Source organism: Eschrichtius robustus, chromosome 6 (genome assembly GCF_028021215.1).
Source record: "Eschrichtius robustus isolate mEscRob2 chromosome 6, mEscRob2.pri, whole genome shotgun sequence".
Taxonomy (NCBI): domain Eukaryota; kingdom Metazoa; phylum Chordata; class Mammalia; order Artiodactyla; family Eschrichtiidae; genus Eschrichtius; species Eschrichtius robustus.
Window position 1 is genome coordinate 65,122,004 of NC_090829.1, and position 25,391 is coordinate 65,147,394.

At 47.4% G+C, this 25,391-nt stretch overlaps 1 protein-coding gene across 4 annotated transcripts in view; it reads right to left on the reverse strand.

Moving 5' to 3' along the window:
• DGKG (diacylglycerol kinase gamma) overlaps window positions 1–25,391 on the reverse strand; it is a 158,953-nt gene that overhangs the window by 14,115 nt on the left and 119,447 nt on the right. For all 4 annotated transcript variants that reach the window (XM_068545449.1, XM_068545448.1, XM_068545447.1 and 1 more), the window contains one exon: window positions 18,006–18,183. In XM_068545449.1, the coding sequence (XP_068401550.1) occupies window positions 18,006–18,183 (178 nt within the window). The remainder of the gene's footprint in view (window positions 1–18,005; window positions 18,184–25,391) is intronic.

The following is a 25,391-nucleotide window of genomic DNA, read 5'->3' on the forward strand; positions in this document are numbered from 1 at the left end:
ACTTATGCAGAAACTAAATCTGGAGTTAAAATGAAACAGAACAGAGCACAAGTTGATGTCCAGGCACACAGAACATTTAATGTTCAGAACTTAGAATCCAGGATCAGGACATCTGATAGACCACGTGTCTGCTTTACCTTAGGTACCAATGACTCAGAGTGTGGTTTGGTAATTCATATCATCTCCATATTGTCTCTACATTCTTCAGTTCATTTGTATTTAAGATGGAATGTCCATGTACCTTAGCAAAACAGGAACTCATTAATTCACTCAATCATTCAACAGTTACTGATGGTAACCAAGTGCCAGACACTGTGTTAAGAACCGGGAATGCAAAATGTTCAACTCTTGAAGGACTCTTGGCCAAGAGGGAGGAAAAGCGTTAGGTGTAGAAAATGTTGTCAGTGAACTATAGGAACGAGGAGGCCTGAGTAACCGATTATGACTGGGCAAGGTATGGAAGGAAGTGTCACAGACATTTAAGGAAGGTCTTGAAAGATGAATGCCAAGGTAATTTGCTGGGTTAAGAAGGAGAAAGAGCAAGGACATTCCAGGGACAGGATGGTCGTGTGTAGGACTGGATAGTCACTGGATGCACAAGGAAATTAATTTATCAATAAACTCACTTGGCAATGTCATTGGAAAATATAAAAAGTATCTCTCCCTAATGAGAATTACTATCCAGAGATTTTTTTTTTTTTTCATAGAACTATAAAAAGAGGGTCTCTGGGCTGGGCACCAACTTGTTGCAACCACAGAGCTAGGTCTTTCAGCACTGCTCCTGGTAACAAAGTCTTGTGCAGTGCTCTGTGTGCAGCAAACACTTCCTCCAAGAAAGAAAAAAGAGGAAGAATGGGAACATGGGAACAGGAGAATGTGGAAGCAAAGGCGGAACAGCAAGGACAGCGATAGCAGTTCCAATCTGGTACACTTGATTCAGCCTCCAGTATGGGATTTTATAAATGCACATCTGCTCATGTCACCTCCACAGCAAAAACCCTTCAGTGGCACCAACCATGACACCAAGCACTGGGAAGGGAAGGTGAAACGTGCACGCTTTCATACCTACGATCAGAGTGTAAACTGGCAGAAAAGTTTTTAGAAGTTTGGTAATAAACGTCTAAAACTTTCACACTGTTGATTCATTTCTTTCTTGATATTGATCGCAGGAAACCATTGAAAAAATCTAAGTTCATACAAATATGAATTTTGTGGCGTCATTTATTACAGTGAAACTTCCCCTCCCCCATTTCTACCTATATGAGAATAGTTAAATTATATGGTATCAAACTATAGAATTTTACACTGCTATTAAAATGTTTACAGATTTCAAAAACACTAAATATGTATATGTTATAACTTTAAGTGTGAAGGCAGGATATAAACTTACTTCCACAGCATGTTCTCAACTATATAAGAACATGCATGGAAGAAAAGAACAAATTCCCCTAAAATCTTAAGAGTTGTGAGTTCTGTGTAATTAGATTAAAAGTGATTATTTTCTACTTTATGCTTTTCTAAGTGTTTTGCATGTCCTATAAGTGTATATCACTGTTATAATTTAAAAGTTATTTAAAAAACCTATCAACTGCTGTTCATACTTGTAAAGATGTTAAGTTCCCTGGCTTGATGATGCCCAAGACCCACCCCCATCTGACAAGAGGCTGCCTCTGTACTGTGATTTCCTGACATCGTAGGGCTAAGTTCCTGCTCCAGACATATACAACAACACTTAGCTCCCCAATAAACCCTACTGTTTCTCTCTTTTATGCCTCTACCCATGCCGTACCCCTGCTTGAAATGCCCTCTTCCACTTTTACCTGTTCATCAAAACCCAGCTCAAGCACCATCAACTTCAAGAAGCCTCCCTGGACTTCCATGCCTGCAGTGTGATTTAGATATTCCTCCTCAAACATTCCCAGGTAGACATATATGGTCAAAGAAAGAAGAGGGTGGTTGATGTGTTGCTGTGGGCAAGAGGTGGGTGCAGTAATTACTGTACCACAGGATCTAGGTTGAACAGGGAAGGAGATGATGGACTAGGCGAAAAGGGAGAAGCCAAGTGAGAGACTTGATGAGTTCCAGGATCAGGTGTTCTGAGACTGTGGGAGAAAGGTTTGGGAGGGTGTGCTGTGAGTAGAGCTAGGATGACAAGTTCTACCTGTGGCCCCAGTGGTGGGCAGCTGAAGGAGAGGGTGGTGATAGGGATCAGAGTCAAGGAGAAGTGCGGCTAGGTCAGCGGTTCCTCCACTTTGCTGCATGTTAGAATTACCTGGGGCGGGGGGTAAAAATAATAATACCCAGGTTGCCCCCATACCAGTTAAATCAGAATGTGTGGGCCTCCTACTGTAAAGCACAGGGAACTGTATTCAATATCTTATAATAACCTATAATGGGAAAGAATCTGAAAAAGAATATATATATATGTATATATTATGTATAACAGAATCACTTTGCTGTACACCTGAAACACTGTAAATCAACAACACTTCAATTAAAGAAAAAAAAAGAATGCATGGGCCTGGGAGCTAGGCATCAGTATTCGCCTAGCTGATTTAAAGATTCCCCAGGTGATTCCAAAACGCAGACAGTTTGGGAACCGCTGGGCTAGGTTGTTGGGTAGATCATCCCCATAGGCCAGCGGTTCTCAGAGCGTGGTATCAGCAGCACCTGGAAACTTGTTAGAAACGGACATCCTCAGGCCTCACCCAGATCGACTGAATCAGAAACACAGGGGGTTGGGCCTGGCAGTCTGTGTTCTAACAAGCCCTCTGGAAGATTCTGAGGCACACTCAGAATCAAGTTGGAGAACTTGAGCCTTAGGCAATAAAACTGTCCAAAACATACGCAGGAGTTGGAGTGAAGAAGAATATAAACAAGTTACTTCCTGACTGCTTTGATCCAGAGCTTCTTCGCTTGAAAAGGAGACGTTAGGAATAATAATACTGACCTCAAAGTGTGGTTATGAGATTGAATGGCAGAGGTGTATGTGAAAGTGCCTGGCACAGAGTGGGCTCCAAAACCATATTAGGTTCGCTTTCCTTTTCTGCCACATTCACCCTGGCAACTCCCAACAGTCTATCTGTCTGTCTACCTTCTTAGAGCTGTGTACAAGAGTCCAGACCATAATAGTCAGGTTAAAACCTCTTTAACAATCTTCAGTGTTCCTCATGGTTTCACACCTCCACACAAAGGCCGTAAATCCAGGTGAGCTTTAGATGAAGTGGGCGTCCTGCTCCAGCTGTTTTTCTTCCTTTAAACTCTTCCCTGACTCTGTTCCTTTTCCCACTTCTTTGGTCTCAGCCCCATTTTGCTTTTATTTCTTTAGACCTTCCCACAGTCTGGAGGAGGGGGTGGAACTCAGTGCCAATAGGTAAAGGTTGGCAGAGCGCTCCTATTTAAGGGGCACATCTTCCCTGTTTAAACCCTCTGGAAGCCCAAGGACAACATCTCAGTTCTTAGTGAGGCATGCAAGGTCATTCGCTATCTGGCCCTGTTCCCAGCACAGGTATCCCTCTGCCTGGAGAACTCCTGTTTACCCTCCCGGGACACTCCAGGCAGTGTGCTTTTTCCTGCTCCTCTGCTCAGTGGATCTCACCCAACGACAACTGTTTCTGGACGCATCACTCTCCTAACCCCACTGAGAGTTGAAGGCAGGGATGTGTTCTTGTTTTGTTTATCTTTGAATCCTTAGCAACTAGCCCAGCCCTTGGCATATAGAAGGCTCCCAATAAATGTTTGTTGAATAAATTGAATAAGATACATGCTTTAGTGCCAAAGACCTTGACAGGTTTAGCCTGAAAGAGGAAAAATATAATGATTAATAATAATGATAACAACTTGCCTAGATTAAACTGGGTAACAGGTTTTCCACGAATTAACTCATTTAATCTGCATATAACAGATAACGATGACCCAGTCTGGTTTTCACCTCTCTTCTTTAATGCATAATTTTTATGTTCATACTCATCTTGGCTGCTGGTTCACATTAATGAACATTCAGTCCTTTAAGATGTAAGGGATATGACGTGGGTGTCATGATTTGGGCTCCTCGCTTGTGGTGCCCTGGAGAAGCGTGGGAGATCCTTAGCCTAGCTGCGTGCTTTGCTACCCTCAATCTCACTCCCACCCTGCTTCCCCTTCTATCAGCACTCCAGGGTTCAGGTCTGAGGGCTGCAATGGGCTACCCCCGGAATCAAGCAACCCTCAGTGGAGGTGCTGAAACCCTGACTATGTGATGGCACCCAGCAAGTTTCTGAACCATCCCATTCCAGTGGTGAGGAAGGCCGCCCCATACCCTAGAGCAGCTGTGTGACATAATAAAACCTGTGGGCTCTGCCCCTTTACCTGGGTTACAGCAGCACAGGTGGACTGAGGTGTTAGGTGTCTGTGCTTACTTTGGGCTAGAATCCTATCAGTTCAGCAGGTAACACCAGTCAGCTAATGCTGCTCTGAAGCTTTGACTGACAGGGGTATGTGTCTGATTAATTCAAAATGCAAAAATTTGTCACTACTTCATACGTGGCCTCTGACAGACAAATATGGCGTCACAGGGATAAAGGAAAAAGCTCAGAATCTCTGTACAAGTTCTCGAGTTTGGGGCTAACAGCTCAATGGCTGTGTCCATACAGGGCAGGGCATTTGTTTTCTCTGAGTCTGTTAGTTTGCTAGGGCTGCCAGAACAAATCCTGCAGGCTGGGTGGCTTAACCAACACAAATCTATTCCTTCACAGTTCTGGAGGCTGGAAGGCCAAGGTCAAGGTACGTCTTCCAGCTTGCAGGGTTGGCTTCTTCTGAAGCCCTTCTCCTGGGTTTGCAGATGGCCACCCCTGGCTGCCCCTTCACACAGCCCTTCCTCTGTGCATGCGCATCTCCAGTGCCTCTCTCTGTGCCCAAATGTCCTCTTTCTGTAAGGACGCCAATCAGCTGGGAGTAGGGCCCACCCTAACTGCCTCATTTAAACTTAATCACCTCTATACAGTCTCTGTCTCCGAATACAACCACATTCCGGGGTACTGGGGATGAGGGCTTCAACATATGAACAAAATTTCCCCCCCCACAACGTCCCTGCCCATAAGAGGGACAATAATAAAACCTACATCATGGGTTATTTTGAGGACAAAAGAAATAAAGAATGTGAAGGTGCTCAGTAAACAGCAATTAGGAACGTCCCTTATCACTGGGCTACTGAGAAGCTGGCATGCACGGGGAGGGGCTGTGGGACCTTCTTACTCACCTCAGAAAGCAAGGATGCAACCCCGCTCTGCCCTGCAGCACGCCAGGTTCGGCCCCCAGGTTCTGGACGGGTGAGTGGTAGCTGGCAGACTCGGCCTGCCAAGCCTGTGGCAGGCGTCACCTTGGGCTCCTCTCCTGCCTCCAGATTTCCATGGAGATAGGCCACGTGCCCTTGGCGGCTCAGGAACCCAGAGCCCAACAAAGCCGGGCACTGATCAGCCCACCTAAGCTTCCCACTGGGTCTGGTCTGTGCAGATGAAAGGCTGCTCCCAGCTAGAGAGCTTCAAAGCCAGCTTAGAAGCATGGCGGCCTGAAAACAGGCTGGGGGTGGGGAGATGGAGATGGAGGGGGCTTTGGGGCTTCCTTGGGCACAAAAAGGCGAGTAAGGAAGGAAGGCTGTAACTTACCTGCCATGTTCCCACCTGGCCTTTCAAAGCACCAGGTCCTCAGGTATCCCAATCATAGCTTATCTGAAGGGTAATCTATGACCAGTGCTTTCCCTAGAGATCCTAACTCAGACACAGCATAAAGTCAGAGGGCTCCTTGCCGGTAAACGGAGCAGGCAGGGGGCTCACTTCCTGGCGTTCTGTAAACCCAGCGTAAAGAACGTTCTACTGTGAGCCAAGCTGTGAAGCACAGAGCACGGGCTTTGGACAGACTTAGGTCGGAGTGCCTACTGTTCGGCGCTCACTACTTCTATTACTGTGGGAGAAGTCGCTTAGCCTCTCCGAGTCTGTCTTTTATCAGGAAAATGTAGGTCTAGTAACCTCACTGGCAGGGTTGCTGATGAGGTTTAGAAGTGATGCCATCCAGAGCCTGCACAGAGAGCACACAGAAGGCCCTCAAGAAACAGTGGTTGTCATTGTGATTTTATGTTTCTTGAGAAAGGGTGGTCCTCAGGAAATTGTCTGTGCTACATAGTAAGTGCGTGGCCTTCTGCAGATGGTAATCAATGTAATCCAGAGAAGATAGTCCAGGAGGAGGAAGAGGAGGGAGAGGAGAAGATGGGGGGGGGAGGGTAGGAAAAGAAAGAGGAGAAGGGCACTGAGGAAAAGAGGAGCAGAGATACCGTGACCTTGAGATTTTAGGGTGACTGTCCCTCCTGGCAAGAGAAGCCTCCCTATTTCAACTTTTTTCCTTTAAAACAGGGAGCTTTTACTTGGAAATGAGTTCTTTAGTTCCTTTCCTTTCCCCGCCTTTGTGTTCCTGTGTGTGTGCGTGTGTGTGTGTGTGTGTGTGTGAGAGAGAGAGAGAGAGAGAGAGAGATACAATCCCACAACGGGCCTGGTGGCTTTCCCTTGTTCCTGGGCTGAGCAATGAGGACGCAGAGGAGGATCTGGAGACCTTACAGGCATGGCTTTGACACCCCTGGTCCAGCTGGGCACCCCTTCTGACGGGTGTTTCCTTTGTGTCCTCGTCACACTGGTTTGCAGGTATCTTCCACTCCCAGGGGTCTGTAAAGCCCCATCAGGGCATAAAAGTGGCCAGAGGGTATTGAGTGGTCTTGGACTCTGGATGATCCAGATGGAAACGGGAAGGAAAAGCAGCCCAGAGCCACTGCTTTCTGAGGAGGAGAGGGGATGCAGGGTGGAAGGGAGAGGAAATGTGTTGGCCCAGCAGGCAGGGGCCGGGGTTTCTGTCTCTGCTCTAGCTGTCTAGTTGTATGACCTTGGGCCAGTCACTTTCCTCTGCTGGGCCTATGTTTCCTTGATCAGGGGTGAGGGCATTCTATCCTTGAGTTTGGTTTGAGCTCTTCCAACAAAGGTGGAGGCTGGGTTTCCTGCCGGGCTGGGTCAAGAGTAGGTTGGCAGCAGGCCTTGCCGCTTCTCACACTGTGCAGAAGACAGAACGTTCTGTGCAGCCCTACACTGAGGCAAGAGGAAGAGTGAGTTTGCACTCACAATGGCCATTGTGGCTGGTTCCTGAAAGCCTGCTTGTGTGGTGGGGCCTCTATTCTGTGTGGCTTTCTCTTCCCTGGTTTGGCAGGGCTCTGATGAAGGCTCGGTACATTGGGGGAGGGGGGCTCCTAATCCCCTCCATGCCTAAGGGCCAGGTGCTTCAGAAGGGGAGGGGCGGTGTGCTGGTGGAGTTGTGTGGTGGGGAATTTCCCCGGAAGAAATGGTCTCCTGAAATGGCTCTGAAGGGAGGGTCTGACATCATCATCATGCCTCTAAGAAAGACCAAGAGTGAGAATATCCCATAAGGCTTCGGAGGCAGTGGAGCTACAGGAATCTTGCCCTGGTGGTCCCAATGAGGACATGAAGAGAATGACTATTACTGGACACAGACTCCAGGCCAGACCTAGAGCTTTGTCAGCTTTATCGTTTTTAATCTTTGTGGCAACTTCGTTGGATAGACACTATTATCCCAACATAAAAAAAAAAAAATCTTGAGGCTCAGAGAGGTCGAGGAACTTGCCTAATGTCACAAAACTGGCATATGGTAAAGCTGGAGTTCAAACCAAGGCCGGTCTGACCCCCAAAATAAGCTCTGGATAAAGGACTCAAAGCAGAGACCAAACATCTTGGCATGGTGGGGCCTCTCAGTGCAGGGAAGGGGGCGTGGAGTGGGGCGAGCCTATCCTCAGCTCCTCGCAGGGGAGACTTCTTGTTAAATGGAATGCCGACTCTCTTGGCCTGAAGGTGAAATACTAGTTGGTTTATTATCTGGCATTACTTTGCCCACTGAGCTCAAGAAGCTTCAATTCCACATACAGTGTATGTAATAGAATCAATCAATTAGCTGTGAGATCTTCCAGTTCAACTCAAGCCTGAGCCTCAGGCATGACACACATAAGGTACATTACAGAGAGCGACACCCACCAAATGAATCACAGCTCAGAGGGACGCACGTACCCAGAAAGGCAAAGCTAAAGGATAGTTGTGACTTTCTGGTTGTTGAGTCAAGATCAACCAGAAATGGGGAGGTGGGGGAGGGTATTGTGGTGTGAATGGAAAGAATGCCAGGTTTGGTATACTTGGACTTGGCTCTAGTCCCAGATCCACCGATTACTGTGGCCTTGGACAGGTCAATTAACCTCCCTGGGCTTCATTTTTCTAATTATGAAGTGTCTCTCAGGGGTGTTGTAGGGGACTGAAACGAGATGATGAATGCAAAATATTTCTAGCACATGGTGCTAAATTCAAGTAGGTGCTTAACAAGTGTTGGACGAATTGTCCGGAAAATGGGAAGAGATGGGTGCTGGCTGCAGGCTGGAGGTGGAAAAGACACAGGGCCCTGCTTAAGGCATCCATTCTGCCAACAGCAGCCACTGGTAATGGGGAGGGCTTTGGGGTGGAGGCAGACAGGAGAGGGCTGAGCTTGTGGGCAGAAGAAGCGGGGACCCTGTTGGGTGGTTTGCGGGGAGGGAGGCATCATCCACACGGTAGTGTCCCCTTTGTCTGTCCCCCACTTCCTGTTGGCTTTTGTCCATTTTTCCTCTTGTGCCACTGACTCCTATTCAAGGCCTCAGAGTTGTAAGCTTGTGTTCTGCACCAGTCTCCTAACTGGCCTCCTTGCTGCCAGTTCCTTTCCTTTTCCTTGAATCCAAACTGCGTGCTGCTCTCTCATCCTATTGCTCTTGGCTTAAAACCCTTCATCTCTTCCCATTATTCAAAGGATCATATACAAACTCCATGGCACACTACTCAAGGGTCTCTACGCTTCCAGTCTTCCCCTTTGCTATTTCTGTGTGCTAATCTCTAGTCCATGTGCCTCTTCTCTCATTCTGTCCTTTCAAATCCTTTCCGGCTTCAAGTACTGGCACACACACATTCTATCTTGTTTGTTCATTCATTCATTCAGTCAGTCAGTCATACATCAAATATTTATTGATCACCTCCCAGGTGCCTGGCAAAGTGCTGGGCAGCTGGGGATTGAGTCCCTAAGGAAAGCCCCTCCTTTTCTCACTCCCCACGCTCTAACCGTACTCTGTTTCTGCCACTCCGTGGCGCTTGCCTATCATGCCAGTGGTAACATGATCGTTCTACATATATTTCTTATATTAGACTGGGATCTGCTGGAGGTTGGAACCATGTCACAATGGTGCTTGCACCCTCTATAGCACCTGGAGCACTCGGTACTTGAAGGCAGGTTTGAGTCAGCTCTACTGGGTATCATCTGTATTCTTCGGCCAGTCACTTAACCCCATTAGCCTCAGCCATAAAATAGATTAAATAATTAAATAGGCAACAGCTTGGCTCATAAATAAGTGCTCAGTAAACAACAGCCCAACACATATTTTTTGATTAATTAAGAAGATGAAGCACTTTTGCACGACTTAAAAACAGATCAAGAAGCACAGGCTGTGCAGAGCGTGTGGCCAGTATGGAGTTTTGCTGTGGGCTGGGTCTTAGGAGGTGCCAGATATTAAAGCTGCTACAGGGGAACAGGAGTTGGTGGTGGGTCAAGATGGGGCAAGCAGAAGAGGGAAAAATCTAAGATGTCTAGGCCTGCCAGACAGCCAGTCTAGAAGTTTCTTCTGCATGTGAAAAATGAAAGTTTCCTTGGTCCTTTGGTTCTATTTTGAGCAACAAACCTCCTAAGGCAGGAATTCAGTTGGATTTTACCTCCAGCTTGAACCTGTATGAGCAAGTTTCCCTCTGCAGACGTGGAACAGCCTCCGGAGGCCCTATTCTGCCTCGCCCACCCCTCCCAGTCTTGGCGGGGTGTGGGGGGGTACTCAGCTGGAGGCAGAGTCCTCCTGATTCACAAGTCAGCTGGGGAAGAATGAAGGATCGCTTCACTTGAACTTCTAGTAAATGCAGGTTGGGTCAGGGACAGGCAGAAATGGGGAGGCTGGGGTGGGTGGTCTGGTGTGTATAGAAAGAATTCCATGTTTGAAATACTAGGACTTGGGCTCTAGTCCCAGGTCCTCCAGTTTGTGTGACCTTGGATGGGTCAATTAATCTCCCTAGGCCTCATTTTTCTTATCTATAAAGTATCTTCTTGGCATCCTCAGGGGGAGCAGCCAGGCCCACCGGTGCAGTGCTTTTCAAACTTGAGTAAGCATTCATCACCAGGGGATCTTGCTGACAGGCAGATTGGGCTTCAGGAGGTTTGGCCTACATTCTGACACTCTCAGGTGATGCCCTTGCTGCTGGCTGTGGACCACGTGAGGTTCTAGTGCAGGGATGGGCAAACCACGGCTCGAGGGCCAAACCCAGCCTGCTGCTTGTTTGTGTAAATAAAGGGGGACTAGGACCCAGCCATGCCATTCGCTTGCGTGTGGTCTATGGCCGCTTTCACGCTGAGTGGTTGGAGGTAAGCAGTTGTAGCCGAGACTGCATGGCCCACAAAGCCTAACTATTTTAAGAGTTACTATGTGGTCCTTTACAGGAAAAGCTTGCCAGCCTCTGCTCTAGTGGACAGAGGGCTGGCCTGTGTGAACTAAAAGACCTGCATTTCAGTACGGGTTTGGCCAAGGGCCAGCCACTTCACCTTGCTGGTTCTCCCTCTCCTTATCTAGAGGACAAAAGGCTCTCTAAATTTCTAAGAGACCAGTGATTCTGGGATTTCAATGCTACATAGAAAACACCACAGTTTCTACAGAAACAGGCATCTGAGAATCAGGTTGTGTGGCCTTGATTTGGAAGCTGCAAAAACACACCTAGCCTAACCCGCAGAGTCCAGCAGGCAACCCTGACAGGTACGGAGGGACTGCGTGATGTAGAGGCAGCTGGGAACACATAGGGGCTTGGAGAAGGGACCAGTGAGGATGGAAGGCAGACCTCCTGGCCTCCTGTACAGGCTGATGTTGGCACAGCAGCTCTGGAACATTGCTCACGAGCAACACACACACAAATTTCATCCCATCAAACACGATTCCCTATCTTACTGCTCCAGGTGCCCCTGACCCTGGGTGCTTTTGGTCAACCAATATTAATAAGCTCTTTCAAGGTCTCAGAGACCGTGCCAGGCACAGGGATGTAGAAGGAACTATGATATCTGGAGCAGAGGAGCTCACATTGGGTGGGAGAGACACCATGTGAGTAAATAATTACAGGAGAGTTCCACGAGCCGCTGTGACGGGAAATGCGTGACTCTGGGTCTCTAGCTTGGGCAACAGGTGATGCCATCAACAAGGCAGGGAACGTGGGGATGGGCAATGGGCTTTAGGAGAAGGGGTAGGGTGTGTAAAGAGGGAGAAGAGAATGCCTCATCTGGGTTTGGGGCATGTTGATTCCAACGTGGGTGCTTGAGGGACTGAGTGACAAAGCTGTGATTTCCTGTGAAAAGCAGAGCAGAGTCTCTCTGTAGGCCTGCCACTGTTGCAGAGGAATGACTGGTGTGTTGCCATGGTTACTTCCCAGCGCTGAGGGGTGTCCCAGTGCACGCCCCCCAAGTGCCCCCCAGGCTCTTTAGGGGTCGCTAGCCTTGCTCCATCTCAGTCCCTAGGTGAGACCTTGGCCAGAGAGACCTCTGTGAAATGCACACTTCTTAGGAACATTTCTATTTTTCAACCCGAATGAGCCGTACATGGCTGGCGACTGCTCACTACGACTGTCTTTCTGGTCAGATCTCCACCAAATGGGAAAACTGGGAACATACAACCCTGGACAGCTCCTGAACCCAACCGGCCACTTTCTGTTATGGTTTCCTACAAGTGAGGAGAGAGCCCTGAGAAGCAATGAACTCATGTACTCATGATTATCCTATTGTCTCATCTGAGTTCTGGCTCACCACCCGGGAGGGTGGATCTATGACGGCTGGATGGCGTCCCTTTATCTGGCTTTGGGATTCAGGGTATGACCCAGGCAATTAGTGAAGATCCACACGGGCACACAGGCAGATTGAACCCCCTGTGCCCGCAAAGTAGTGGTGTCAACTGACTTTGAAGTGGGAGGGTTTTCCTCTTCCCAGGTAAGACCCTGGCATCTGGGTGGCAGATTTGATGACTGTGTGCTTCTGCCAGGAGGGCGCCTGTGTGAGTGCCTGCTGGTTGGTCTGAGTTCCAGGCTAGCGAGCCTACCTGTGAGCCACGCAGTGGCTGGCTGGCCTTGCTGGGGTGCTGAGTAGCCATGCCACTCTCCCTCTTAGCGCTTATCACAGATGCTAATTACATGCCTATCTGTGGGATTGTTTTACTGAGGCTTGGTTCCCGCACTCCCTAATGGCTGCAGGCACTAGATCTGGTTTTGCTCATCAATGTGCTCTGGTGCCTGGCATTTGGTCGGTGTTTTAAAGGTGTGTGTTGAATAAATGACAGAAAGCCTGTCACTGCTGCTGGGAAACTGAATCAAGATGTATATCCTACCAAAGATCTCCCTGTTTTTGTTTACCAGGAATTGCAAACATTATTACCTAGGGGAAGTCTGGGGAGATTTTGCCGTCTCTGCTTAGAATCTTGTCTAGGACACCCTGGTTTCAGTTCACGCGGGGTTGACTAAGAAACCTCACTGAGGGTAAGGTAGCCAGCTCTGGGTGACACAGCCTCAAGGCTGCTGCTGGCTCAAGGCTGAAGGCTGGATGGGGGCATACACGAGCACAGAGAAGAGTCTGAGAACATGCGTAGGAAGTCTCCGCATTCACATCCAGGGTGGGGCTGGAGAGAACCAATGGCAGAGCTTCCAGAGCTTCGCTCCCTAGCCTCGGGGGCGGGGGGGGGGGCTACTGACCTAGCTTGTGCCATGCATGCCCTTGGTGCTTCAAGGCTCGGCACCCTTACCCTCACCTGGCTTCGCCGGACAGCCGCTCAGGTGGAACCTCCACATTGGCAGCAACAGCCAAACACACTTAAGCACAGTGCCAACAAGTAACCCTAGAGTTGTGGGCTGTTAGAACCGTAGGTAATTTAAAGATAATCCAGACCAAATTACTGAAGCAGAAGTAAAGAGAGTGAAATTCTAAATTTGGCCCTTTTCTCACATACTAAATACTCATCACCTTCCACTGATCACTTAACAATTTTTCTGATTACTATTGATCAAGCGCTCACCACGTTCCAGGCATTCTGCTAAGTGTTCTGCATGGATGATCTCATTTAACTCTCAAAACAAGGTGACTATGCTGATGGAGAGAGATTATAATTGTTTCCATTTTGCAAGGGTTGAAATGGAGGCTTGGAAAAATTCAATGATTCAACTAACGTCACATGGCTGGTGGTGGGGAGGTCTGGGTCTTCTAGCTTCTAGTTCAATGGTCAGTCCCTTACTCTACACCGACTCTCAGCTATAAGTCCTCCAGGCTATATTTGAATTACTTATTTGAAGACAGCCAGCACATCTTACTTATCAAATAAGTTTCTAATGGTTCCATGAAACTAAATTCTCAGTCTCACAAATACTTGCATCGAACTCTTTATAAGACTATTTTTTTTTTTTTAAGATTTTTCACTGAGGGTCTGCTCCTGTCCAGCTCCAGAATCTACTGCCCACTGTGCTCACAGGCCAAAGGCAAGATTCCTTCCCCCCTCTCTCTCTCCCTCCGAAAAACATTTCTGTAGAACAACCTGAGCCAGGTAGGATGTTAGGCTTTGAAGGGGACACAGAGGTGAAGAACACATGCTCCCTATTTTCCAGGTACTGGCAGGAGAAAAATATGATGAGGATACACTTGCCTACGAGACAAGGCAACCCATAATCAGTGTACTGTCAAGACAGAAGCCCAAATTAAATGCTCTAGGAATTCGGAGGCCAGACTCACTTCCAGAGGTGCCACCATAGGCTCTAGGAAGGAGATGGCCCTTGAGGTAGGTGTTGTAGGAGGAGCAGAATTTCAACCAAGTGTATATGGAGCCTTTCCTTGGACTGGAACATAAATGCTTCCTGTTTTCTGAGTGTCTGGCTTGTGCAGAACACATAGTAGGACCTCAAATAAATTTTCTAGTTGGACACTAGCCACTTGGGGCTAGGCTAGGAATCAGGGACTTGGTTCTGATGTGACCACTGGACATAAATTGTATAAGTCCTATTGCTTCTCTGGGCCTCTGTTTTTCCCAACTATGAAATAGGGACATGGAGGGGAGTGGGTATAACCTTGCTCATGGGTTTCTGGTTAGGGTTAGGTTAAGTTAATATGTGCAAAACTATCTGTAAGCCAAAATGAAATATAAATACCTGTCACTATTCTTACTGGTATTATAAAAACTAAAAAGAATCATTGCCCAGGTACTTCTCATTTATCCAATAACCTTTTTTGGACTAACTACACTGGGTCAGGCACTGGGGAAAAGATGAATAATATCTAGCCTCCATCCTTGAAATTTGAAAGGCCTAGGAAAGGAGGCAGTAGGTACAATTGATGGTATAGGTTTAATGTGCTAGGGCAAAGGCTGGGCTGGAGTTTGGCAGGATCTCTGCTCTTTCTTAGTGATAGTGCAGATAGGTGGCAATGCTAAACCTAAGAACTTCAAAATCAGGAATTCAGCTGTATGCCCCAACATAACATAGCGTTAAAGGTGAGGAGAAAATTTATTTTAAAGTTTGAGCTTATACTATGTTCCAGGCACTCTGACATCCATCATCATGACAAGCTAGGTATTATTATGCCAATTTTACAGATGAGGAAGCTGAGACTCAGAGAGGTTGGGTAACTTTCCAAGGTTTATAAGACTAGAAAGTATAAAGCCTAAATTTAAACCCAGGTCATTCAACTGCAAACTTGGTGCTTTTCCCAGGACCACTTCTTGCTTTCTAATCAGCCAGTGGTTTTATAGAACTCATTCCATGCTAATTTTGATTGACCTTCTTTCTTGGCTTGCTTTTCCAAGGAGAAAGACTGATCTGTGATGAGATTTGACAGTAACATTTTCTGTTGTCATTTCCTTTAACACTTCCTATAATAAACCTCCTCCCTCCCACTATTCTCTTCTGACCTCTCCCTCACCTCCAACCCCAGTGAAACTGCCAAGGAATAATGAATCCCAACAAATAAAGAGCCTGCAGAGAAAGATCCCTACCTTCTCAGCCACTGGCCTATAAACTGAGACGAAACACACTGAAAGAAGGAAGAAACCTGCCATATAATTCTGTTCAAGGAGTCCACTAGACCAAAACCTGGCCATGCCTTAATTCTGTGAAGCTGTAAGCAACCTATGCTCTACAGGAACCTGTATGATTGGCAGATTCGCCTATTTTACAGATAATGCAAACTGAAACCCAAGAAGTTGAAAGGACTTGTCCAACATCATACACTAGTGAGAGGCAGAGTCTGGACTGGAACCCAGGACTCTTGACTCCCAGGCCAATGCTTTTTCACTTTTCAAAATGGGTTGCCTCTTTAGCGTTTCCTCATTAACATCTCATCTTAAAGGAGATCATGGCCCTTTAAGAAAGAGCTTGCACTGTAGGTTCGTTCTCTGCAAAGCCCAGAAGCCAAGACTCCCTCCTCGGCCTCTGCTCCGATCAGCTCCCGTCCTCATCTAAAGAACAGGAAGTAGCTGCATTTTTAGCTCTGAAAGCATATTCTTGGGGTGGGAAAGGGGGATTTGGGGAAGAGAGTTTCTGTACATGATGGTCATGAGCGATCAGCAGACACATTACTCTTGCTTGAAGAAGGGGAAGATACACGGTAAGACATACAAGGGAAGATGACCATCGTCCTTGAGCCCCAACCAGAGCCCGTCCTCAGCAAGAGTGTCCCCCAGCCCCTGCCTGAGGGGAAGGGGATTCTGCCCTGATTCTGCTCTGCCTGGATGCCAGAGTGGCGGCTGGGGTGGGAACACCGGGGTGGGAAAGTTTGCAGGAACTTTCTACAACTTCCAGTGCCTCCCCCACCCTCTGCTGGCACCCACAACTTCCCCTGCCAAGGGAGGAAGGAGGAACACATTATTCAGTTTAATAATTTATACAAATTGAAAAGTTTACTCTGAAATAAAGGGGACTTAAGAGGGAAGCAGAGAAAAAAAAATTCCCAAGTCTTCTCTTAAAGGACACAGGTGTGGAGATTACCCCTCTTGATGACCTTGCTTCAGAATACGACAATCTGACTGTTTAATAGGTAGGTCTGGAATAAGCCAGTAACCACTCCCTCAATGGCTGGCCAAGTTTTGTCTCCTTCTACTGGTGGGATCACATCCAGCCTTAGGACTAACCGCCTAGGACATCAAAGAACCCAGACCCAGATTCCTGGACACTTGTCTGTGTCAGTGGTTCTCAAACTCCGCAGCCCATCAGATCGTCTGGGGAGCTCATTACAAATTTAGATTCCCAGGAACCAACCTAGAGATTGATTACGGAGCTCTGGGCTGGGGCCCAGGACTTCATTTTCGATAGGCAGGTCTGGTTTAAAAATCAATGGTCTGGTCAGTCCCATCCATTCAGTCATCAAAACTTTTATACCAGATGCTGGTTTTATGGCAAAGAAAACCGACATCCCAAAAAGTAGGTCAGTGCCAGCACTTGGATTTGAATCCATTCTCCTGCCTCCTCAGGTGGGGTCTTTGCCAAAGCCCTCACATACGGCTTCTCCCCACACCCCTACCCTGGCTCACCAGGCCACGGAGAATCCCTGCGGATCAGCGAGGCCTGCTCATCCGATCCACAGAAGAGGCAGAGCTGCCAGGAACTTTGATTGAGGCCCGTCTGGTTCGCTGGTGGCAGTGGCTGGTAAGGGGTAGGGCTGAAGGTAGTTTCAAGGGCACTCTCAGAAAGCTGTGTCCTGTATCCTGGTGGGTAGTTGATGGCCTCTAAGGCACACTACCCAGTTGTTCCAGGCAGGAAGAAGGGTCGGCTCATGGCAGGGTGGCAGAGGCAGAGGGAGTGAGGGGGCAGTAAAAGAAGATGAAGTCTGGAGGTGACGAGAGGCCAAACCATCTAGGACTCTCTAGGCCACATGAAGAGCTTTAGCTTTTAATCTGAGCCACTGCAGGATTCTGAGCAGGAGAGTGGCACGGACAGACATATTTTCCCAGGGGCATTCTGATGCAGTGGTGAGAAGAGACTGTAGAGGGTGGGGGAAGAAGCAGGGAATCCAGTTGGGAGGGTTTGCAGTAATCCAGGGGACAAGGGATGGTGGCTCAGACCACGGTGGTAGGAATCTTAGATATTTTTAAAGAGTGGAGCTAACAGATTTTTGGATGGGTTGGGTATGAGATATGAGATAAAAGGGAATCGAGGATGGTGCCAAGTGTTTTGGCTTAAGCAGCGGGCAGGTTTGAGTTATCGTCAACTGAGATGGAGAAGGCTGTGGGTGGAGAAGGTTTGGGGGAGGGACGTCAGAGATCAGTTTTGGACTTGCTGAGTCACTGGCACTCACGTGGTATTTAAATAAAGTCTCACTACTCGATGAGATCGTCAAAGAAGTGAGTACAGACCGAAAAGAGAAGAGGGCTGGGGACCCTCCCGCATAAAGAGGTTAGAGAGAAGATGAGGACTCAGCACAAGAGACTAAGAAGGAGTGACCAGTGGGAAACCAGGAAGGTGTGGAGTCCTGGAAGCTGAGTGGACAGTGTTTCCAGGAAGAAGGAGTGATCAGTTGGGTCAGATGCTGCTGACGGATGGGGCAAGATCAAGATTGAGAACTGACTATTGGATTTAGCTGCCGAAGGACACTGGTAACCTTGACACAAACAGCCTTTGACTCCTAACCTCATGGAGGCCCACAGTTTGACTACTGACTGTCATTTAGGGCTCCCTTATTGTAACTTTTCTCTTCTCAACTAGGTTATTAAACACTGCAGCATCAGGGACGACGAGTCAGTGTATCTCCGAGTCCTTGTAAGGCTGTAGAAGCTTCTAGAGCCTGCTGTAGACCCTAATACAGTTTGCTGCCAGACCCGCCTGAACATCCCTCCCGCTGACCTAGAGCAATTTTCCTCATGCTTGGCTTACCTTGAACGCAGAATTTCAGTTCCTTGGGGTCAGTGACGACCTTCCTGCTTTCCCGGATCACAGCCCGGTTCTTCTTGGTTTCTCCCCAGAGATTGGTGCCACCGTACATGCTGGGAATGTTGAGAATAGCAATGCCTTCAAGGAAGATGCTGCTCAGGTCCACCCCAACTCCGTCACACTGAGGGGCAGAGAGAAAATTTCATCCGTTAGTGTCCTCAGTATATCCCAACCCAAGGTTGGCGTGTGTGTGTGTGTGTGTGTGTGCGCGCGCGTGTGTGGTGCGGGCTCTCATGAAGAATGTGAAAGGCCATCAGCCACCAGCCAGCCTCTGTCAGAAGCTGAATCTTGGGCAACGTTGCTCTGGCCTAATGGTTTGGCCACTGCAGTGGGATGAGGGAGGTCCAGTCCTGGTCGGCTCTGGGGAGACAGCACAAAGCTTCAGGAACCATCTATAGATCTAGAAGGGCTTTAGGAATGGTTCAGAAGACAACTGCACACTGTTCTCCAGTCCAACCTCATTATCATCAATCCTGCCCCTCCCTAACCATTGTGAAGATCCGGTGGAGCACTGAGTCCAGGACCTAACATAGCATATTCTCAACAAATGACAGAAAAGTTTCATTTTACCCCTTCTTATTTTACCCCTCTTGTGAGAAGTATAAGACTTTAAGATTTGGATGGCTTTCAGAATTTTCCTGTCTCCTGTATCTCTATCGTAAGTGCAATTTTGGCATATGTGCTTGCTGATGTAGCAGAGTTTCTTTATCCAGTCTCTACCACCTACATCACCGCCAGGTACAAAAGGCCAGTAGGCTCCAATCTGCCTGTCTCACATATCTATAAAGTCAGCCTACTTTGGCATAATGCTTACCAATGCAGCAAAAAAGATATTAGCTCTGATCCTCGTTCCTCAGGATTGGAGGTAGTTTACTTCATTTACAGAAGAAAACATTACCCAGAGAGGTAAGCTAAGTTATCCAAGACTGCACAGTTGATAAATAACAGAGCAGGGATTCAAAGTTGGGGAATCTGACTACAAAGCCCAAGCTCTTTATCTTGCTTATTGTGAGGCAGGAAAAAAAATCAAAAGCATGCAACAAAAATCCACTATCTTTGAGGTTACCAACAAATCCAAACTTCCAGAGATTTCTTAACAGATGAGTAATAGAAAGGTAGGGCTTGTTGCCATTCATTTTGGCATACCTCCTGATTTCTTTGCAGCTCTCAATTTATCATATCTTATCATCCCCATGACTTGTCTCCCCAGCTACAAAATGGTAGAGAGTGAGCTTCTTTGGTGACTGGGAATTCCTTTCTTTATTAGGAAGGTCTGATTATTTGAGAGGTCTTTTAATGTTGAACCTGATTCTCTTCCTTCCTGCTTCCACCCATTGGTCTTATTCTCCCTTCTGAAGTCAGACAGAATGAACCTCCTTCTCCTCCAGGGAAGTGCCCACTGGGTACACGATGATGTGCATAAATAATCATCAGCATCATCATGCATATGCATTAAACATTGCCATTTGCCAGATGGGCTTTTATACACATCTCATTTATTACCTTCATGATAATCTTATAAGTTAGTTACTAGGATTACCCTCACTGTACTTTTGGGGAAACTGAGGCACAGAGGCGGTTAAGTAACTTGCCCAAAGTCACACAACTTACAAATGGAAGTACACAGATTGACGGCAGGCTGTCGGAGCCTCAGTCTTACCCACTCCTTTCTCTCTCCTCCCTCTCACACCACCATTTAGTTGTGCCTCTGGGTTGAGCAGTCAACTCTCTGGCTCCTCCTGTGGGACTTGCCCCGTTCTGTACACACTACAGTTTGTTACTGTCCTACTCCATAAGGTCCTGGCACTGAAAAGAACGCCAATGGCAGAATCTGATGGCACAGGCGGCAACGGCACCAGCACTTCCTGGGTCTGGGATCCCCTAATATTATCACGCCCCAGAAATGAGATAATGTGGCGATCCCATGTAGAGGCTCAACATGTCCCCCACGCTCATTATCCTTAGTGTTAAATATGATCAAGTTTGCACTAGCTCTTTTATGAGCAGCTACATGATGACTGAATCACTTCAGCTTGAGTGGGTGGTCATCTCAGGCACTCAGGCCCTCATCCCATCATCTACTTCTCAGCCCACTCTTCCCCATCCTGAACTTGTCTAGGTATTTTTAAATAACTTAGACAGAGGGTTTTGCACTTATTTAATTTCATCTGACTTTCAGCCCAAGCCCCCACCAGTCCATCTAGTTTATATTAAATCTTCATTCTGTGACCCTATGCAATAGCTCTCTTATCATTTGGAGATTAAGTCCATTAATACACATATATAAAGGGCAAAACAGGGAATAAGCCCTCTCCTTGGTCAGTTTAACACACCAGATATTGTGCATTAAATGGCCCTCGGGGTGTGACTGTCTTATCAGGGCTGCATCCTCTGAACAGGACTGTCACCCAGCCCACTTTTCATTACAGTGTGGAATCATGGAACTCAGAGATGAGAGGGACCCAAGAGAACATGTCCTATCTTTCATCAGTGAGGCCCAGTGAGGTTAAGGATATTGCCTGTGGTCACCCAACTTACTAATGGTGGAGCTAGACTAGTATCCAGGTGTTCAGACTTCAAGTCTGTGCTCTTTCCACTAAAACATAAGACATTGTGCTGAGATCACATAGCATTTCCTAAATAACCACCCTACAACCTCTATCAGATAAGGAATAAGAGAACTCATATTAAGCCACTAATATCTGTAAAGGGCAAGTACTTGGTTAATACTTTATTCCAGAATTTTGCCAGGGGTTGGGATGAAGTATATCAGTCTGTGGTTTCCAGAATGTATTCTTTACTAATTTTTAAAAAACTGGGACATTTATCTGTTTGCCTCTCATTGGATGGAACCCACTGGGTTTTCTGGATTTGTCAAAGTGGTCCCCGAATGCCATCTATAGGTTTGTCCAGCAACTTGGATTCAAGTGTGTATGTTTTCCAAGGCCAGTTAGTTCTCTATTGATCAGCTTTGGGCTCTGATACCCACCTTTATCATCTGTTCTTCCATTTTTGGTTAAGGCTACTCTCTCTCTGGAAAAGATAAAAAAAACTCTTTCGGAATGTCGAAGTCCTAAAGAGGTATGCTTTCCATGTTGTTTTTTGCTTCAAACATTGTCTAACATTCTGCTTGGCCTTCAGCTTGTCCAAAGCTAGGCTCACAGGTCTGAGGTGCCTTGTGCGTTTACACCTGGTTGCATGCTCACACCCTGTCTGTGAGTACGTGTACAACCCTCCAAAAGCATGGGCTCAACCCAGAGTTCCTTGTTGCTGTCATGGTGATTCTTTTTTTTTTTTTTAAGCTCTTTGCTGCTTTCTTCTTGATAGAATTAATGAACTGTTAAGAATTTATTTTGGAATATCTTCCATCCTTTTGTCCTTTATACACGTATTCTTTTTTCAAAGAATATTTATTTTGTTGCGCCAGGTCTTAGTTGCGGCAGGCGGGCTCCTTAGTTGCAGCTTGTGGGCTCCTTAGTTGTGGCTGGCTGGCTCCTTAGTTGCGGCACATGGGCTCCTTAGTTGTGGCTTGCTGGCGCCTTAGTTGCGGCACGTGGGCTTCTTAGTTGTGGCATGCATGTGGGATCTAGTTCCCTGACCAGGGATCAAACCCGGGCCCCCTCCATTGGGAGCGAGGAGTCACATCCATTGTGCCACCAGGGAAGTCCCTTTACACACATATTCTTATTTAGGGATTTATAAATAAGTCAGACTTATTCTCTGACTTATTCACTGGGTCAGACTTTTCTCCAAACTCTGAAATTAGCTTTGCTCAACCCTGTGCCCAGCATTGAGTTCTTGAAGCCTTATCACCTCCTAGACCACTCAGTCACTTTCTCTGTTGGTTGTAGTTACTTCCGCATGACCTCAATTTATTCATTGTTTGGCCAATACGCCCCCTCCCTTCTAGAGATAATAATAATAATACTAGCAACTATTTGACAAGAGCTTCCTTGTGCATTGTGCTGGTCCTTCCCTTACATCCTCTCTTGGGATGCTCACATGAACACCGTGAGGGAAGCACCATTGCTACCCCCAAGTGACAGGGCCTCAGAGGGGTTAGGATGCTGGCTTAAGGCTACACAACGTCCCCTCTACAGGCTGGCAGAGCTCGGTTGCAAACCCAGGCAAGCCAGATGCCAGACTGTACTCTGGAGACGAAAGAGTCAGCGCAGCAAATTGGGACTTTTGCTGATGCTAGACTTGTCGCAAAATTAAACTTCCAGCTGTTGTTTGAATAATTGAAATCTCCCACTACTACTCTGTATTGTAGAGTACTTAGAGCAGTGCCTGGCACGTCAATGTTGGTATCAGTATTATATCTTGCCTCTGTGCCAGCTTTGTGTTAAAAAAAAAAAGAAAAAGTAACCCATTAGCACAGCACGGTCCTTGGCACACGGTGTTCCGTAAAGTCACCTTTCTTCCCTACTGCTGTTTTAAGTGTACTCTGTCCCCTCCATCTCTATTCATAACAAGCTAGGAGTGTTAGTTATTAACTTGGTAAGCCGTTAACCTCTCTCTGGAAGAGCAAACAGTCCTCACTCTGCTTTATGATGGAATGTCCCCTTCCCCCACTATCTCACTGAGTCATAGGTGGACTGGGGCGAGTAGAAGAGGTGGGGGGAGCCTGGGGACTGTTGGATGTTGCTGCCCCCCACCTTTGGAATGCACCTATTTGAAAATTGAGAGGCAGTGCCTTGTCTTGGAAGGAGCATGCCTGGGCTTGGAGACAAAGAGATATGGGTTTAAATCCTGGCTCTGTCACTTGGCAGCTGTGCGATCCTGCGTTGGTTCCTTAACCTCTTTGAGCTTTAATCTGTCATCTGTAAGATGGGGTGGGGATGGGGAAATAACATCTACTTCGAGGGTTTGACTGGTCTCTGGAAGACAGCAGCATTCCAAAACTGTCTGCATTGTTATTACAGTTAATAATAATATTACCTGTGCCATGAGGCATTTTTCAGCCTGAAATCATTCTCCCACTACCTGAGATCTTGCTGGAAGCATTTTAATGGCCCCTTGGCCATTAAACTCATGCTAGTGGGAGCCTTGACTGACCATATCCGTATGCCCATTCTCCACGCTTCTTGGCCTAGACACCACACACTGATTTCTTTCAGAACCCCAGGGCTGCTTAAGGCTCGGGAAAGGTAGAAAGTTGCCCTGCTGGATCTGGGAACGTGGAGCCGAGAGAAGTACACTGTAGGCTTAAATGGAACACCGGCCCCAGGGCCGCTCCCGGCGGGTTCCTGAGCTAAATCCTCCAATAGTTCCATGACGTCATGGGGCCCCCTCCCCCTGCTGGGACCCGGGTGAGGGGCGCCTCCTGGGGAGAGCGCAAGGAGGACGGCGGTCCCTGTGCGCACCATCGGCCATCGCTAACCTAGGACCGGGCTGGCAGGCTCGCCCCTGAGCCGAGGCTGCGCTGCAGCGGAACCCAGGTATTTACAGCCGGGTATGGGTCGAAACAGAGAGCTGTTGTCCCCGGCTGGCTGGCAGCAAGCTCGCACACGCCCCAAGTTGTGCTCAGAGTGGGCGCGGGCTGCGAGGTGCCGGACGCGGGCCGCCCGGGTCCGAGGCAGCAGCGCTGCAGGCGCGGGGTGGGGTGGGGTGCATCCAGGCCAGCCCGGTTCCTGCCCGCCTGGAAGCCGTTCAGGAATCTGCCGGAGCCCAGGCCGGGAGCCGCCTGCGCCCGCCTGCTCCAGGCCTTGCTGCGCCGGCCGCAGCTGTCGGCAAGTTCAACAGTCGTCCCCACTTACGACGACAGTACCCAAAGCTCTAGCGTCTTTCTAAGCCAAGGGATGGTTTGTTTGGTGGAGGGCCGGTGGGTAGTCTTATTCATGCCATTCCCCCAACCCCCTCCCCCATCTCTCAGATCCTTAAAATCCCCATAATTCTGGGCAGAACTAGGACCCGCCAAGTTCTCCGTGCTCTCTGAGGGGCAGAGAGCCGAGGAGGTGAGAGAGGGCAGTGGTGTTTCCCTGCCCGGGCCTCGGGCTTTTCCGAGACCAGGGTGCGTACCTGCCGGCCTCGGTGACCTGAAAAAGGCGGCGGATCTGAGTGAGGCCGCCTCCATTTCAGCCCGGACGATCCTATTTAGGAAGGTCCTCAGAGAAGGAGATCCCATAATTTATTTGATGACCTGTTTCAGTTTTTAGCAACTAGGAAATTCTCCCGTCTTCTAACCTCGATTCACGGTGCCACGGATTACGCTGATTTTCTCCAGTTTAGAACGCAGATTGTTTTGTTTCATACTCCTGCCATTGGGCAGTGTCTGCTCTCTGGAATGACCTCTTCCAGGCCAGATTATAAGGTGTAACCCAGGCTTCGATGCCTCTGGGGGCATTTGTCCCCTTTCAGCTTGAAATTTTCTTTCTTGGGTTCCCTGCCTCTGCGTTGTCTTGATTGTCTCTCCCATCTTTGGTGACTCCTTCCTGGGCTTTCTTTTTAAAAATCTTTCTATTATGGATATTTTCAAATATGTAGGAAGATAAAATAATAAATCCCATGTACCCCAAATCTCAGCTTCAGCAATTAGCAATTCACAGCTAATCTTATTTCAACTCTACCCCAGTTCATTTGAACTATTTTATAGCAAATCTCTGATATTCTACCATTTCACCTATAAATACTTCTGTATGTATCTCTAAATGATAAGACTCTTAAAAAAAAGAATTATCTCAATTCGCTTATCACTCTTAAAAAGTAACAATAATTCTTTAACATTGATAAATAGCCAGTAATTGTTCAAATTTCCTCAACAGTCTCATTTGAAAAAAAAAAAAGTTTTGTCTGAAAGGTTTACAGATTAAATTTGGTTGATATGTCTTTTAGGTTTCTTCTGATCTATAAATTCCCTGTTCTTTTTTTTTTTTTCTTGCCGTATAATATTTATTGAAGGAAATGGGTAATGGGTCTTTTGTCCTGTACAGCAGAGCAAACTTTAACGTGCATACGAATCACTTCAGGATGATTAAAATGCAGATTCTGATTTGGGAGGTCTGAGGTGGCCTGAGACTGCATTTCTACATCCTCCCTGGTGATACTGAGGTTGCATATATGATGGACCACACTTTGAGAAGTAAGGCCGTGTAGCATTTTCCAGATTTTTGGATATTGCTGATTGCATCTCTGAGGTGTTTTTTAAACATATTCCCAGCCTATCTGGAGGCTTGATCAAATTCAGGGTTGACATTTTGGCAAGAATACTCTATCAGTGTATTTCCTATTGCATCTCATCAGGAGGCACATAGTTTACTTGTCTCATTTTTTGATGATGTTCAGGTTGGTTAGTGGGTTCAGGTGTCATCAGCCTGGCTCTTCCATTAT